At 55.4% G+C, this 16,703-nt stretch overlaps 1 protein-coding gene across 1 annotated transcript in view; it reads right to left on the bottom strand.

Annotated features, from left to right (window-relative positions):
• Positions 1–16,703, bottom strand: part of LOC139257285 (contactin-5-like) — a gene marked incomplete at both ends in the record, with an annotated part of 62,052 nt that overhangs the window by 1,723 nt on the left and 43,626 nt on the right. Inside the window, 3 exons of the mRNA XM_070874422.1 lie at positions 4,747–4,874; positions 10,280–10,293; positions 15,406–15,542. Coding sequence (XP_070730523.1) covers positions 4,747–4,874; positions 10,280–10,293; positions 15,406–15,542 — 279 coding nt within the window. The remainder of the gene's footprint in view (positions 1–4,746; positions 4,875–10,279; positions 10,294–15,405; positions 15,543–16,703) is intronic.

Genomic DNA, 16,703 nt, shown 5'->3' with positions numbered 1-16,703 from the left:
GGGAGCTTTACTCTGCATCTCACCCCCTGTACCTGCCCTGGGAGTGTTTGATGGGACAGTGTAGAGGGAGATTTACTCTGTATCTAACCCCCTGTACCTGCCCTGGGAGTGTTTGATGGGACAGTGTAGAGGGAGCTTTACTCTGTATCTAACCCCATGTACCTGCCCTGGGAGTGTTTGATGGGACAGTGCAGAGGGAGCTTTACTCTGTATCTAACTCCCTGTACCTGCCCTGGGAGTGTTTGATGGGACAGTGTAGAGGGAGCTTTACTCTGTATCTAACCCCCTGTACCTGCCCTGGGAGTGTTTGATGGGACAGTGTAGAGGGAGCTTTACTCTGTATCTAACCCCCTGTACCTGCCCTGGGAGTGTTTGATGGGACAGTGTAGAGGGAGCTTTACTCTGTATCTAACCCCCTGTACCTGCCCTGGGAGTGTTTGATGGGACAGTGTAGAGGAAGCTTTACTCTGTATCTAACCCCCTGTACCTGCCCTGGGAGTGTTTGATGGGACAGTGTAGAGGGAGCTTTACTCTGCATCTATCTCCCTGTACCTGCCCTGGGGGTGTTTGATGGGACAGTGTAGAGGGAGCTTTACTCTATATCTAACCCCCTGTACCTGCCCTGGGAGTGTTTGATGGGACAGTGTAGAGGGAGCTTTACTCTGTATCTAACCCGCTGTACCTGCCCTGGGAATGTTTGATGGGACAGTGTAGAGGGAGCTTTACTCTGTATCTAACCCCCTGTACCTGCCCTGGGAGTGTTTGATGGGACAGTGTAGAGGGAGCTTTACTCTGTATCTAACCCCCTGTACCTGCCCTGGGAGTGTTTGATGGGACAGTGTAGAGGGAGCTTTACTCTGTATCTAACCCTGTGCTGTATCTGCCCTGGGAGTGTTTGATGGGACAGTGTAGAGGGAGCTTTACTCTGTATCTAACACCGTGCTGTACCTGCCCTGGGAGTGTTTGATGGGGACAGTGTAGAGGGAGCTTTACTCTGTATCTAACCCCCTGTACCTGCCCTGGGAGTGTTTGATGGGACCGTGTAGAGGGAGCTTTACTCTGCATCTATCTCCCTGTACCTGCCCTGGGGGTGTTTGATGGGACAGTGTAGAGGGAGCTTTACTCTGTATCTAACCCCCTGTACCTGCCCTGGGAGTGTTTGATGGGACAGTGTAGAGGGAGCTTTACACTGCATCTAACCCCCTGTACCTGCCCTGGGAGTGTTTGATGGGACAGTGTAGAGGGAGCTTTACTCTGTATCTAACCCCCTGTACCTGCCCTGGGAGTGTTTGATGGGACAGTGTAGAGGGAGCTTTACTCTGCATCTAACCCCCTGTACCTGCCCTGTGAGTGTTAGATGGGGACAGTGTAGAGGGAGCTTTACTCTATATCTAACCCCGTGCTGTACCTGCCCTGGGAGTGTTTGATGGGACAGTGTAGAGGGAGCTTTACTCTGTATCTAACCCCCTGTACCTGCCCTGGGAGTGTTTGATGTGGACAGTGTAGAGGGAGCTTTACTCTGTATCTAACCCCCTGTACCTGCCCTGGGAGTGTTTGATGGGACAGTGTAGAGCGAGCTTTATTCTGTATCTAACCCCATCCTGTACCTGCCCTGGGAGTGTTTGATGGGACAGTGTAGAGGGAGCTTTACTCTGTATCTAACCACGTGCTGTACCTGCCCTGGGAGTGTTTGATGGGACAGTGTAGAGGGAGCTTTACTCTGTATCTAACCCCGTGCTGTACCTGCCCTGGGAGTGTTTGATGGGACAGTGTAGAGGGAGCTTTACTCTGTATCTAACCCCCTGTACCTCCCTGGGAGTGTTTGATGGGACAGTGTAGAGCGAGCATTATTCTGTATCTAACCCCATCCTGTACCTGCCTTGGGAGTGTTTGATGGGACAGTGTAGAGGGAGCTTTACACTGCATCTAACCCCCTGTACCTGCCCTGGGAGTGTTTGATGGGACAGTGTAGAGGGAGCTTTACTCTGTATCTAACCCCCTGTACCTGCCCTGGGAGTGTTTGATGGGACAGTGTAGAGGGAGCTTTACTCTGCATCTAACCCCCTGTACCTGCCCTGTGAGTGTTAGATGGGGACAGTGTAGAGGGAGCTTTACTCTATATCTAACCCCGTGCTGTACCTGCCCTGGGAGTGTTTGATGGGACAGTGTAGAGGGAGCTTTACTCTGCATCTAACCCCCTGTACCTGCCCTGGGAGTGTTTGATGGGACAGTGTAGAGGGAGCTTTACTCTGTATCTAACCCCCTGTACCTGCCCTGGGAGTGTTTGATGGGACAGTGTAGAGGGAGCTTTACTCTGCATCTAACCCCCTGTACCTGCCCTGTGAGTGTTAGATGGGGACAGTGTAGAGGGAGCTTTACTCTATATCTAACCCCGTGCTGTACCTGCCCTGGGAGTGTTTGATGGGACAGTGTAGAGGGAGCTTTACTCTGTATCTAACCCCCTGTACCTGCCCTGGGAGTGTTTGATGTGGACAGTGTAGAGGGAGCTTTACTCTGTATCTAACCCCCTGTACCTGCCCTGGGAGTGTTTGATGGGACAGTGTAGAGCGAGCTTTATTCTGTATCTAACCCCATCCTGTACCTGCCCTGGGAGTGTTTGATGGGACAGTGTAGAGGGAGCTTTACTCTGTATCTAACCACGTGCTGTACCTGCCCTGGGAGTGTTTGATGGGACAGTGTAGAGGGAGCTTTACTCTGTATCTAACCCCGTGCTGTACCTGCCCTGGGAGTGTTTGATGGGACAGTGTAGAGGGAGCTTTACTCTGTATCTAACCCCCTGTACCTCCCTGGGAGTGTTTGATGGGACAGTGTAGAGCGAGCATTATTCTGTATCTAACCCCATCCTGTACCTGCCTTGGGAGTGTTTGATGGGACAGGGTAGAGGGAGCTTTACTCTGTATCTAACCCCCTGTACCTGCCCTGGGAGTGTTTGATGGGACAGTGTAGAGGGAGCTTTACTCTGTATCTAACACCGTGCTGTACCTGCCCTGGGAGATTTTGATGGGACAGTGTAGAGGGAGCTTTACTCTGTATCTCACCCCCTGTACCTGCCCTGGGAGTGTTTGATGGGACAGTGTAGAGGGAGATTTACTCTGTATCTCACCCCCTGTACCTGCCCTGGGAGTGTTTGATGGGACAGTGTAGAGGGAGTTTTACTCTGTCTCTAACCCCCTGTACTTGCCCTGGGAGTGTTTGATGGGGACAGTGTAGAGGGAGCTTTACTCTGTATCTAACCCCGTGCTGTACCTGCCCTGGGAGTGTTTGATGGGACAGTGTAGAGGGAGCTTTACTCTGTATCTAATCCCCTGTACCTGCCCTGGGAATGTTTGATGGGGACAGTGTAGAGGGAGCTTTACTCTGTATCTAACCCCCTTTACCTGCCCTGGGAGTGTTTGATGGGACAGTGTAGAGGGAGCTTTACTCTGTATCTAACCCCGTGCTGTACCTGCCCTGGGAGTGTTTGATGGGACAGTGTAGAGGGAGCTTTACTCTGTATCTAACCCCCTGTACCTGCCCTGGGAGTGTTTGATGGGACAGTGTAGAGGGAGCTTTACTCTGTATCTAACCCCCTGTACCTGCCCTGGGAGTGTTTGATGGGACAGTGTAGAGGGAGCTTTACTCTGTATCTAACCCCCTGTACCTGCCCTGGGAGTGTTTGATGGGACAGTGTAGAGGGAGCTTTACTCTGTATCTAACCCCCTGTACCTGCCCTGGGAGTGTTTGATGGGACAGTATAGAGGGAGCTTTACTCTGTATCTAACCCCCTGTACCTGCCCTGGGAGTGTTTGATGGGACAGTGTAGAGGGAGCTTTACTCTGTATCTAATCCCGTGCTGTACCTGCCCTGGGAGTGTTTGATGGGACAGTGTAGAGGGAGCTTTACTCTGTATCTAACCCCGTGCTGTACCTGCCCTGGGAGTGTTTGATGGGACAGTGTAGAGGGAGCTTTACTGTGTATCTAACCGCTTGTACCTGCCCTGGGAGTGTTTGATGGGACAGTGTAGAGGGAGCTTTACTCTGTATCTAAACCCCTGTACCTGCCCTGGGAGTGTTTGATGGGACAATGTAGAGGGAGCTTTACTCTGTATCTAACCCCGTGCTGTACCTGCCCTGGGAGTGTTTGATGCGACAGTGTAGAGGGAGCTTTACTCTGTATCTAACCCCCTGTACCTGCCCTGGGAGTGTTTGATGGGACAGTGTAGAGGGAGCTTTACTCTGTATCTAACCCCCTGTACCTGCCCTGGGAGTGTTTGATGGGACAGTGTAGAGGGAGCTTTACTCTGTATCTAACCCGCTGTACCTGCCCTGGGAATGTTTGATGGGACAGTGTAGAGGGAGCTTTACTCTGTATCTAACCCCCTGTACCTGCCCTGGGAGTGTTTGATGGGACAGTGTAGAGGGAGCTTTACTCTGTATCTAACCCCCTGTACCTGCCCTGGGAGTGTTTGATGGGACAGTGTAGAGGGAGCTTTACTCTGTATCTAACCCTGTGCTGTATCTGCCCTGGGAGTGTTTGATGGGACAGTGTAGAGGGAGCTTTACTCTGTATCTAACACCGTGCTGTACCTGCCCTGGGAATGTTTGATGGGACAGTGTAGAGGGAGCTTTACTCTGTATCTAACCCCCTGTACCTGCCCTGGGAGTGTTTGATGGGACAGTGTAAAGGGAGCTTTACTCTGTATCTAACCCCCTGTACCTGCCCTGGGAGTTGTGCGAGGTGACCTACCTTTGACGTACACAGTGCCGGAGCTAAACGAAACACCGAAGACATTCTGCGCCCTGCACGTGTAGCTCCCGGTGTCTGCCCTGGTAACGTTACTCAGTCGCAGGGTCCCGCCTTCTGAGATGGTCACCCTGTGGAAATGGAGAGGGGCAGCAAGGTGGATTAGTGGTGCTTGGTAGAGGACCCCTGGCAGTGTCTTGTAACCGGACCAGATCTCCCACTCCCCAATCCAGGACTGTGTCAGGGCGTGAGTCACTGAGCTTCTAAAATATGTCGCCGATGGAGAGACGAGGGTTTGAGTACAGGAGCAAGGATGTCTTACTGCAGTTGTACAGGGTCTTGGTGAGACCACACCTGGAGTATTGTGAGCAGTTTTGGTCTCCTTACCTAAGGAAGGATATACTGGCCATAGAGGGAGTGCAGCAAAGGTTCAACAGACTGATTCCTGGGAGGGCAGGACTGTCGTATGAGGAGAGATTGGGTCGACTGGGCCTGTATTCACTGGAGTTTAGAAGAATGAGAGGGGATCTCATTGAAAGGTATAAAATTCTGACGGGGTTGGACAGACTGGATGCGGGGAGGATGTTTTCCCCGGGGCTGGGAAGTCTAGAACAAGGGGTCACAGTCTCAGGATACGGGGTAGGAAATTTAGGAGCGAGATGAGGAGAAATGTTTTCACTCCGAGGGAGGTGAACCTGTGGAATTCTCTCCCACAGAAGGCTGTGGGGGCCAAGTCACTGAATATATTTAAGAGGGAGACAGATAGATTTCTAGACACAAAAGGCATCAAGGGGTATGGGGAAAAAGCGGGAATATGGTGTTGGGATAGAGGATCAGCCATGATCATATTGAATGGTGCAGGCTCGAGAGGCCGAATGGCGTCCTAATGGTTCTATGTTTCTATGTCCCTGATGGGGAGACTCTATATTGGGGTCCCTGATGGGGAGACTCTATATCGGGGTCCCTGATGGGGAGACTCCCCCTATATCGGGGTCCCTGATGGGGAGACTCTATATCGGGGTCCCTGATGGGGAGACTCCCCCTATATCGGGGTCCCTGATGGAGAGAATCCCCCTATATCGGGGTCCCTGATGGGGTGACTCTGTATCGGAGTCCCTGATGGGGAGACTCTATATCAGGGTCCCTGATGGGGGGAGAGAGAGAGAACGAGAGCGGCCGAGGGATAAAGACAGAGAGGGGGAGGTATAGAGAAGGGGATTTATAGAGTGGTGGTGGGGCAGAGAGAGAGGGAGAGACGGGGAGAGAGATGGAGAAAGTGGGCTGAGAGAAATGCAGAGAGGGAGAGAAGGAAGGAGAGAGAAAGAGAGAGGCAACGAAGGATATCGATAGTAAGAAATAAAGGAGGGAGGGGGAGGTATGAGAATGTGAAATAAGTCCCAGGAGCAGGAGTCGGCCATTCGGCCCCTCGAGCTCGCTCCGCCATTCAATAAGATGGCGGCTGATCCGATCTTGGGCTCAGCTCCACTTCCCCGCCCGCCCCTTCACTCCCTTATTGCTCAAAAATCTGTCTATCTCCCCCTTAAATATATTCAGTGACCCAGCCCCCACAGCTCTCTGGGGCAGAGAATTCCACAGATTCACCGGAAGAAATTCCTCCTCCTCTCGGTCCTAAATGGGCGACCCCTTATTCTGAGACTATGTGCCCCCTAGTTCTAGATTCCCCCACGAGGGGGAAACACCCTCTCTGCATCCACCCTGTCCAGCCCCCCTCAGAATCTGATACGTTTCGATAAGATCACCTCTCATTCTTCTAAACTCCAATGGGTACAGGCCCAACCTGCTCAACCTTTCCTCATAAGTCAACCCCCTCATCCCCGGAATCAACCGAGTGGACCTTCTCTGAACTGCCTCCAAAGCAAGTATATCCTTTGGTAAATCTGGAATCAGAGTAGAGCACTTGCTTTGTGAGTCTCGTGTCGGCCGATACGGCCTGCCCAGTGTAGCTGGTCAAGTGTGGTCAATGCTTCAATGCTGTTGTAGGTTTCTCTATCGTCAAATTTAACACAAAGCTTCTTTTAAAAAAATATGGATACCGGGCCCTCTATCAAACTGCATGTGGCCTTGCCTTATTTGGTGGTCTCGGGTCCAATGCGCCATTCACCAGCCGATTCTTACGCACACTAGTTTACATCTCCCTGCAGTGGTTATTGTTGGTGTTGTTGGTACAGCATCGAAGCACTGACCACACTCGACCAGCTCCGCTGGGCAGGGCCACATTGTCCGCATGTCCCCCAGACACGAGACTCCCCAAAGCCAAGCGCTCTACTCGGAACTCCTTCACGGGCAAACGGGCCAAAGGTGGGCAGAGGGAACGTTACAGGGACCACCCTCAAAGCCTCCCTGATAAAGTGCAACATCCCCACCGACACCTGGGAGTCCCTGGGCCCAAAGACCAGCTCAAAGCGGAGGAGGAGTGACCGGGAAGGCGCCGAACACCTCGAGTCGCCTCGCCGGGAGCCAAGCGCAGACAGCGGAAGGAGAGCACGGCAAACCCAGGCCCCTCCCCCACCCACCCGTCCCTCCGACCAGCGTCTGCCCCAGACACCGCCTGTGACGGGGACGGTCGGTCCCGCATTGGGCTCATCAGTCAGCTGAGAACTGGTGTTAGTGTGGGAGCAGGTCATCCTGGACCCCGAGGGAAAGCCGGAGGAGAGGAGAGAGGGGAAATCAGCCAGGGTTCCTGCTCCTGATCCCCGCCCAGTGACCCCTGGGTTAGAGAGAGAGAGAGAAATCAGCCAAGGTTCCTGCTCCTGATCACTGCCCAGTGACCCCTGGGTTAGAGAGAGAGGAAATCAGCCAGGGTTCCTGCTCCTGATCACTGCCCAGTGATCCCTGGGTTAGAGAGAGAGAGAGAAATCAGCCAGGGTTCCTGCTCCTGATCACTGCCCAGTGACCCCTGGGTTAGAGAGAGAGGGGAAATCAGCCAGGGCTCCTGCTCCTGATCACTGCCCAGTGACCCCTGGGTTAGAGAGAGAGGGGAAATCAACCAGGGTTCCTGCTCCCGATCACTGCCCAGTGACCCCTGGGTTAGAGAGAGAGGGGAAATCAGCCAGGGTTCCTGCTCCTGATCACTGCCCAGTGACCCCTGGGTTAGAGAGAGAGGGGAAATCAGCCAGGGTTCCTGCTCCTGATCCCCGCCCAGTGACCCCTGGGTTAGAGAGAGAGGGGGAAATCAGCCAGGGTTCCTGCTCCTGATCACTGCCCAGTGACCCCTGGGTTAGAGAGAGGGGGAAATCAGCCAGGGTTCCTGCTCCTGATCACTGCCCAGTGACCCCTGGGTTAGAGAGAGAGGGGAAATCAGCCAGGATTCCTGCTCCTGATCACTGCCCAGTGACCCCTGGGTTAGAGAGAGAGGGGAAATCAGCCAGGCTTCCGGCTCCTGATCCCCGCCCAGTGATCCCTGGGTTAGAGAGAGGGAAATCAGCCAGGGTTCCTGCTCCTGATCACTGCCCAGTGACCCCTGGGTTAGAGAGAGGGGAAAATCAGCCAGGGTTCCTGCTCCTGATCCCCGCCCAGTGACCCCTGGGTTAGAGAGAGAGGAAATCAGCCAGGGTTCCTGCTCCTGATCACTGCCCAGTGATCCCTGGGTTAGAGAGAGAGAGAGAAATCAGCCAGGGTTCCTGCTCCTGATCACTGCCCAGTGACCCCTGGGTTAGAGAGAGAGGAAATCAGCCAGGGTTCCTGCTCCTGATCACTGCCCAGTGATCCCTGGGTTAGAGAGAGAGTGAGAAATCAGCCAGGGTTCCTGCTCCTGATCACTGCCCAGTGACCCCTGGGTTAGAGAGAGAGGGGAAATCAGCCAGGGTTCCTGCTCCCGATCACTGCCCAGTGACCCCTGGGTTAGAGAGAGAGGGGAAATCAGCCAGGGTTCCTGCTCCTGATCACTGCCCAGTGACCCCTGGGTTAGAGAGAGAGGGGAAATCAGCCAGGGTTCCTGCTCCTGATCACTGCCCAGTGACCCCTGGGTTAGAGAGAGGGGGAAATCAGCCAGGGTTCCTGCTCCTGATCACTGCCCAGTGACCCCTCGGTTAGAGAGAGGGGGAAATCAGCCAGGGTTCCTGCTCCTGATCACTGCCCAGTAACCCCTGGGTTAGAGAGAGGGGAAATCAGCCAGGGTTCCTGCTCCTGATCACTGCCCAGTAACCCCTGGGTTAGAGAGAGAGGGGAAATCAGCCAGGGTTCCTGCTCCTGATCACTGCCCAGTAACCCCTGGGTTAGAGAGAGGGGAAATCAGCCAGGGTTCCTGCTCCTGATCACTGCCCAGTAACCCCTGGGTTAGAGAGAGGGGAAATCAGCCAGGGTTCCTGCTCCTGATCACTGCCCAGTGACCCCTGGGTTAGAGAGAGGGGGAAATCAGCCAGGGTTCCTGCTCCTGATCACTGCCCAGTGACCCCTGGGTTAGAGAGAGGGGAAAATCAGCCAGGGTTCCTGCTCCTGATCACTGCCCAGTGACCCCTGGGTTAGAGAGAGGGGAAAATCAGCCAGGGTTCCTGCTCCTGATCACTGCCCAGTAACCCCTGGGTTAGAGAGAGGGGAAATCAGCCAGGGTTCCTGCTCCTGATCACTGCCCAGTGACCCCTGGGTTAGAGAGAGGGGGAAATCAGCCAGGGTTCCTGCTCCTGATCACTGCCCAGTGACCCCTGGGTTAGAGAGAGGGGAAAATCAGCCAGGGTTCCTGCTCCTGATCACTGCCCAGTGACCCCTGGGTTAGAGAGAGGGGAAAATCAGCCAGGGTTCCTGCTCCTGATCACTGCCCAGTGACCCCTGGGTTAGAGAGAGGGGAAATCAGCCAGGGTTCCTGCTCCTGATCACTGCCCAGTGACCCCTGGGTTAGAGAGAGGGGAAAATCAGCCAGGGTTCCTGCTCCTGATCACTGCCCAGTGACCCCTGGGTTAGAGAGAGAGGGGAAATCAGCCAGGGTTCCTGCTCCTGATCACTGCCCAGTGACCCCTGGGTTAGAGAGAGGGAAATCAGCCAGGGTTCCTGCTCCTGATCACTGCCCAGTGACCCCTGGGTTAGAGAGAGAGGGGAAATCAGCCAGGGTTCCTGCTCCTGATCACTGCCCAGTGACCCCTGGGTTAGAGAGAGGGGGAAATCAGCCAGGGTTCCTGCTCCTGATCACTGCCCAGTGATCCCTGGGTTAGAGAGAGAGAGGAAATCAGCCAGGGTTCCTGCTCCTGATCACTGCCCAGTGACCCCTGGGTTAGAGAGAGGGGAAATCAGCCAGGGTTCCTGCTCCTGATCACTGCCCAGTGACCCCTGGGTTAGAGAGAGAGGGGAAATCAGCCAGGGTTCCACGTCTGTATCTCAATCTCTATTCCATATCTCTGTAACCCCCTCCAAACCCCTACACCCTTCCCTATCTCTGTAACCCCCTCCAGTCCCCACAACCCCCCGAGATGTCTGCACCCCTCTAATTCTGCCCCCCTGACCATCCCTGATTATAATCGCTCCACCATCGGTGGCCGTGCCTTCTGTTGCCTGAGCCCCGAGCTCTGGAACTCCCTCCCTAAACCTCTCCGCCTCTCTCTCTCTCCTCCTTTAATGCACCGTGCTTTGTGAGCAAGGTACATCACGCAAGGAAGAAACATTGAAGATTAATCAGAAAGGCTGCACTCTCCTCCAGTGCAGTGAGAATATATGGCTTGGTATCGGGATTATGTTAAAATCATTACACGCCGGTTGATTACAAAACTCCGCAGTTTGATCAATGGCCTGTTGATCTGTTGCAGGACTTATGATCAGCAGACATGTTAATCCGTTGATCTATCAGTGATTCACGCAGAATGTTAAAAATCACTCATTGTGCACGAACTAATGAACTCGAACCTTTCCCTGGCAACTAATCAATCGGATTCTCTAATTAACTCTTGTTTCTGTTGCTACGCACTGTGAGGCAGGTTACACAGCCCAGGCAGGAATGAATTGTTCCTTTATCTGCTGTGTCCTGTACGAGATGATGACGTGATCCAACACCGCCTCCAGTGCGCCAGTGCAGCCTTCGGTCGCCTGAGGAAAAGAGTGTTTGAAGACCAGGCCCCTCAAATCCACCACCCAGCTCATGGTCTACAGGGCTGTAGTGATACCCGCCCTCCTGTATGGCTCAGAGACATGGACCATGTACAGTAGGTACCTCACCCCCAGCTCATGGTCTACAGGGCTGTAGTGATACCCGCCCTCCTGTGTGTCTCAGAGACACGGACCATGTACAGTAGGTACCTCACCCCCAGCTCATGGTCTACAGGGCTGCAGTGATACCCGCCCTCCTGTATGGCTCAGAGACATGGACCATGTACAGTAGGTACCTCACCCCCAGCTCATGGTCTACAGGGCTGTAGTGATACCCGCCCGCCTGTATGGCTCAGAGACACGGACCATGTACAGTAGGTACCTCACCCCCAGCTCATGGTCTACAGGGCTGTAGTGATACCCACTCTCCTGTATGGCTCAGAGACACGGACCATGTACAGTAGACACCTCAAGTCGCTGGAGAAATACCATCAACGCTGTCTCCGCAAGATCCTGCAAATCCCCCGGGAGGACAGACGCACCAACGTTAGCGTCCTCGACCAGGCCCAACATCCCCAGCATCGAAGCACTGACCACACTCGACCAACTCCGCCGGGCAGAGCCCACATTGTCCGCATGGCCCCCCCGACACGAGACTCCCCAAAGCAAGCGCTCTACTCGGAACTCCTTCACGGGCAAACGAGCCAAAGGTGGGCAGAGGAAACGTTACAAGGGACCACCCTCAAAGCCTCCCTGATAAAGTGCAACATCCCCACCGACACCTGGGAGTCCCTGGGCCCAAAGACCAGTCCGCCCCAAGTGGAGGAAGTGCATCCGGGAGGGCGCTGAGCACCTCGAGTCTCGTCGCCGAGAGCGTGCAGAAACCAAGCGCAGGCAGCGGAAGGAGCGTGCGGCAAACCAGTCCCACCCTCCCCTTCCCTCAACCACTGTCTGTCCCACCTGTGACAGGGACTGTGGCTCCCGTATTGGGGCTGTTCAGCCATCTAAGGACTCGTGGTTAGAGTGGAAGCAAGTCTTCCTCGATTCCGAGGGACTGCCTACGATGATGATGATGTTGTGGCGGTGTTTGTTGATTTAACGACCTGCCGGGAAACTCGCCGATCGGGGAGCGATTGTCTTGCCTAATGACCTGGCGATCCGCCAATCACCTTCAGCCAGATTCGATAGTGGATTACTGACTCCGGCCGATCGATCACAAGGAGATGGGACCCGGGAGGGACCCGCAACAAATTCTCCTCAACCTTGTCAAGTGTCATCTCGGGCCAAGTTACTGAAGCTTTGTGATGATTATAGATTCGCACAGCTTCCCGTAACCACTTTCGTCCGGCCGAGACCTCATTAACCTCTTCTTGTCCGGTGCACTCCCTCCACTTGGGGCGGACTGGTCTCTGGGCCCAGGGACTCCCAGGTGTCGGTGGGGATGTTGCACTTTATCAGGGAGGCTTTGAGGGTGGTCCCTTGTAACGTTTCCTCTGCCCACCTTTGGCCCGTTTGCCCGTGAAGGAGTTCCGAGTAGAGCGCTTGCTTTGGGGAGTCTCGTGTCTGGGGGGGGACATGCGGACAATGTGGGCCCTGCCCAGCGGAGCTGGTCGAGTGTGGTCAGTGCTTCGATGCTGGGGATGTTGGGCCTGGTCGAGGACGCTAACGTTGGTGCGTCTGTCCTCCCGGGGGATTTGCAGGATCTCGCGGAGACAGCGTTGGTGGTATTTCTCCAGCGACTTGAGGTGTCTACTGTACATGGTCCATGTCTCTGAGCCATACAGGAGGGTGGGTATCACTACAGCCCTGTAGACCATGAGCTGGGGGTGAGGTACCTACTGTACATGGTCCATGTCTCTGAGCCATACAGGAGGGCGGGTATCACTACAGCCCTGTAGACCATGAGCTGGGGGTGAGGTACCTACTGTACATGGTCCATGTCTCTGAGCCATACAGGAGGGCAGGTATCACTACAGCCCTGTAGACCATGAGCTGGGGGTGAGGTACCTACTGTACACGGTCCGTGTCTCTGAGCCATACAGGAGGGCGGGTATCACTACAGCCCTGTAGACCATGAGCTGGGGGTGAGGTACCTACTGTACACGGTCCGTGTCTCTGAGCCATACAGGAGGGCGGGTATCACTACAGCCCTGTAGACCATGAGCTGGGGGTGAGGTACCTACTGTACACGGTCCGTGTCTCTGAGCCATACAGGAGGGCGGGTATCACTACAGCCCTGTAGACCATGAGCTGGGGGTGAGGTACCTACTGTACATGGTCCGTGTCTCTGAGCCATACAGGAGGGTGGGTATTACTACAGCCCTGTAGACCATGAGCTGGGGGTGAGATACCTACTGTACACGGTCCATGTCTCTGAGCCATACAGGAGGGCGGGTATCACTACAGCCCTGTAGACCATGAGCTGGGGGTGAGGTACCTACTGTACATGGTCCATGTCTCTGAGCCATACAGGAGGGCGGGTATCACTACAGCCCTGTAGACCATGAGCTGGGGGTGAGGTACCTACTGTACATGGTCCATGTCACTGAGCCATACAGGAGGGCGGGTATCACTACAGCCCTGTAGACCATGAGCTGGGGGTGAGGTACCTACTGTACATGGTCCATGTCTCTGAGCCATACAGGAGGGCGGGTATCACTACAGCCCTGTAGACCATGAGCTGGGGGTGAGGTACCTACTGTACACGGTCCATGTCTCTGAGACACACAGGAGGGCGACACAATGCTCGAGCTCGCAGCCACATGGAAGGCCACGCGAGATGGGAAACGTTTTGTTTTTCCGCAGCGAGTGGTTAGGATCTGGACCACGCTGCCTGAGAGGGCGGTGGAGGTTGACTCAATCGTGGCTTTCAAAAGAAGAGTTGGATAAGTCCCTGAAGGGGAAACAGTTTTACCGGGCTGTGGGGAGAGGGCAGGGGGAGTGGGATTGGCCGAGGTGCTCTCTCGGAGAGCCAGAGGGGGTTCGAGGGGCCGAAGGGCCTCCTTCTGTGCTGTACCCATTCTGTGATGCTATAACTGGCACAACGGAAGTTGGGGTTACAGGGCGTTAGGAACAGGAGGGGGCCGTTCAGCCCCTCGGGCCCGCTCCACCATTCAATCAGATGGACACTGCAAATGGCCACCGGCGTGGGGCAGATGGACAAATTTGGAGTGAGGGACACTGCAAATGGCCGCCGGCGTGGGACAGATGCACCAGTTGGAGAGAGGGACACTGCAAATGGCCGCTGGCGTGGGACAGATGCACCAGTTGGTGAGGGACACTGCAAATGGCCGCTGGTGTGGGACAGATGGACCAGTTGGTGAGGGACACTGCAAATGGCCGCTGGTGTGGGACAGATGGACCAGTTGGTGAGGGACACTGCAAATGGCCGCTGGTGTGGGACAGACGGACCAGTGGGAGAGAGGGACACTGCAAATGGCCGCCTGCATGGGAGAGATGGACCAGTTGGAGAGAGGGACACTGCAAATGGCCGTCGACATGGGACAGATGGACCAGTTGGAGTGAGGGACACTGCAAATGGCCGCTGGTGTGGGACAGATGGAACAGTTGGAGTGAGGGACACTGCAAATGGCCGCTGGTGTGGGACAGATGGACCAGTTAGAGTGAGGGACACTGCAAATGGCCGCTGGTGCGGGACAGATGGACCAGTTGGAGTGAGGGACACTGCAAATGGCCGCTGGTGTGGGACAGATGGACCAGTTGGAGTGAGAGACCTGTCCTGGCGTGACCAGAACTTGGAGTCTCTGATCCAGGAGGGAGAAGGTTTGAACGATTGCTCCCAGTAAACCTCAAGGTCAGCCCTGGCTCCTGTTCGACACGTCAGTCGGGAATAAATCCCCAGCCGGCTGACCTGACAGCAGCAGAGCATTAACTGGCAGGAGCATCGACCGAGAGTGAAGCAAAGCTCGAAGAGACGGGGTTTATTAATATCACCCGTCACATCGGCCTCCAGCCAGTGCATCAGTTCAAGGGCTGAGGGAGCCCCGCACTGTCGGAGGGGCGGTACTGAGGGAGTGCCGCACTGCGCTGTCGGAGGGGCGGTACTGAGGGAGTGCCGCACTGTCGGAGGGGCAGTACTGAGAGAGCGCCGCACTGTCGGAGGGGCGGTACTGAGGGAGCCCCGCACTGTCGGAGGGGCAGTACTGAGGGAGTACAGCACTGTTGGAGGGGCTGTACTGAGGGAGTGCTGCACTGTCGGAGGGGCAGTACTGAGGGAGCCCCGCACTGTCGGAGGGGCAGTACTGAGGGAGCGCCGCACTGTCGGAGGGGCAGTACTGAGGGAGCACCGCACTGTCGGAGGGGCAGTACTGAGGGAGCCCCGCACTGTCGGAGGGGCAGTACTGAGGGAGCGCCGCACTGTCGGAGGGGCAGTACTGAGGGAGCGCCGCACTGTCGGAGGGGCAGTACTGAGGGAGTGCCGCACTGTCGGAGGGGCAGTACTGAGGGAGCCCCGCACTGTCGGAGGGGCAGTACTGAGGGAGCACCGCACTGTCGGAGGGGCAGTACTGAGGGAGCGCCGCACTGTCGGAGGGGCGGTTTTTCGGGATCAGTCTGCCCTCTGAGGTGAGACGTAAAAGATCGCGGGGGTACAGTCCGTCACCTTGGACCGGCCAGCGGTCGCTCGTTCTTCATCCAGGAGATCGAAGCCTTCGGAGACGACTGGGGTTTACACTCCAGGAGGAGATCCTGAGCGACACACACGAGGGTCTCACTCTCCACCGGAGACACGTTAAAGTTCGGAGCAGAGGCTGTGAAAAGATTCACCAAATTAGTCTACACTCGTTTCAACCGGGGTACAGTCCCACACACACTGACTCTCACTGGGGTACAGTCCCACACACACTGACTCTCACTGGGGTACAGTCCCACACACACTGACTCTCACTGGGGTACAGTCCCACACACACTGACTCTCACTGGGGTACAGTCCCACACACACTGACTCTCACTGGGGTACAGTCCCACACACACTGACTCTCACTGGGGTACAGTCCCACATACACTGACTCTCACTGGGGTACGGGTCCCACACACACTGACTCTCACTGGGGTACAGGTCCCACACACACTGACTCTCACTGGGGTAAAGTCCCACACACTCTGACTCTCACTGGGGTAAGGGTCCCACACACACTGACTCTCACTGGGGTACAGTCCCACACACACTGACTCTCACTGGGGTACAGTCCCACACACACTGACTCTCACTTGTTTACGTGTCCCACACACACTGACTCTCACTGGGGCACAGTCCCACACACACTGACTCTCACTGGGTTAATGTCCCACACACACTGACACTCACTGGGGTACAGGTCCCACACACACTGACTCACACTCGGGTACGTGACCCACACACTCTGACTCTCACTGAGGTACGGGTCCCACACACACTGACTCTCACTGGGGTACAGTCCCACACACACTGACTCTCACTGGGGTACGGGTCCCACACATACTGACTCTCACTGGGGTCCGGGACACACACACTCTGCCTTCACTGGGGTATGGGTCCCTCACACTCTGACTCTCACTGGGGTACAGTCCCACACACACTGACTCTCACTGGGGTACAGTCCCACACACACTGACTCTCACTGGGGTACAGTCCCACACACACTGACTCTCACTGGGGTACAGTCCCACACACACTGACTCTCACTGGGGTACGGGTCCTACACACACTTACTCTCACTGGGGTACGGGTCCCACACACACTGACTCTCACTGGGGTACAGTCCCACACACACTGACTCTCACTGGGGTACAGTCCCACACACACTGACTCTCACTGGGGTACAGTCCCACACACACTGACTCTCACTGGGGTACAGTCCCACACACACTGACTCTCACTGGGGTACGGGTCCCACACACACTGACTCTCACTGGGGTACAGTCCCACACAC

Source organism: Pristiophorus japonicus, unplaced genomic scaffold, assembly GCF_044704955.1.
Source record: "Pristiophorus japonicus isolate sPriJap1 unplaced genomic scaffold, sPriJap1.hap1 HAP1_SCAFFOLD_813, whole genome shotgun sequence".
NCBI classification, from domain to species: domain Eukaryota; kingdom Metazoa; phylum Chordata; class Chondrichthyes; family Pristiophoridae; genus Pristiophorus; species Pristiophorus japonicus.
This window is presented reverse-complemented; position numbering and strand designations above follow the sequence as displayed.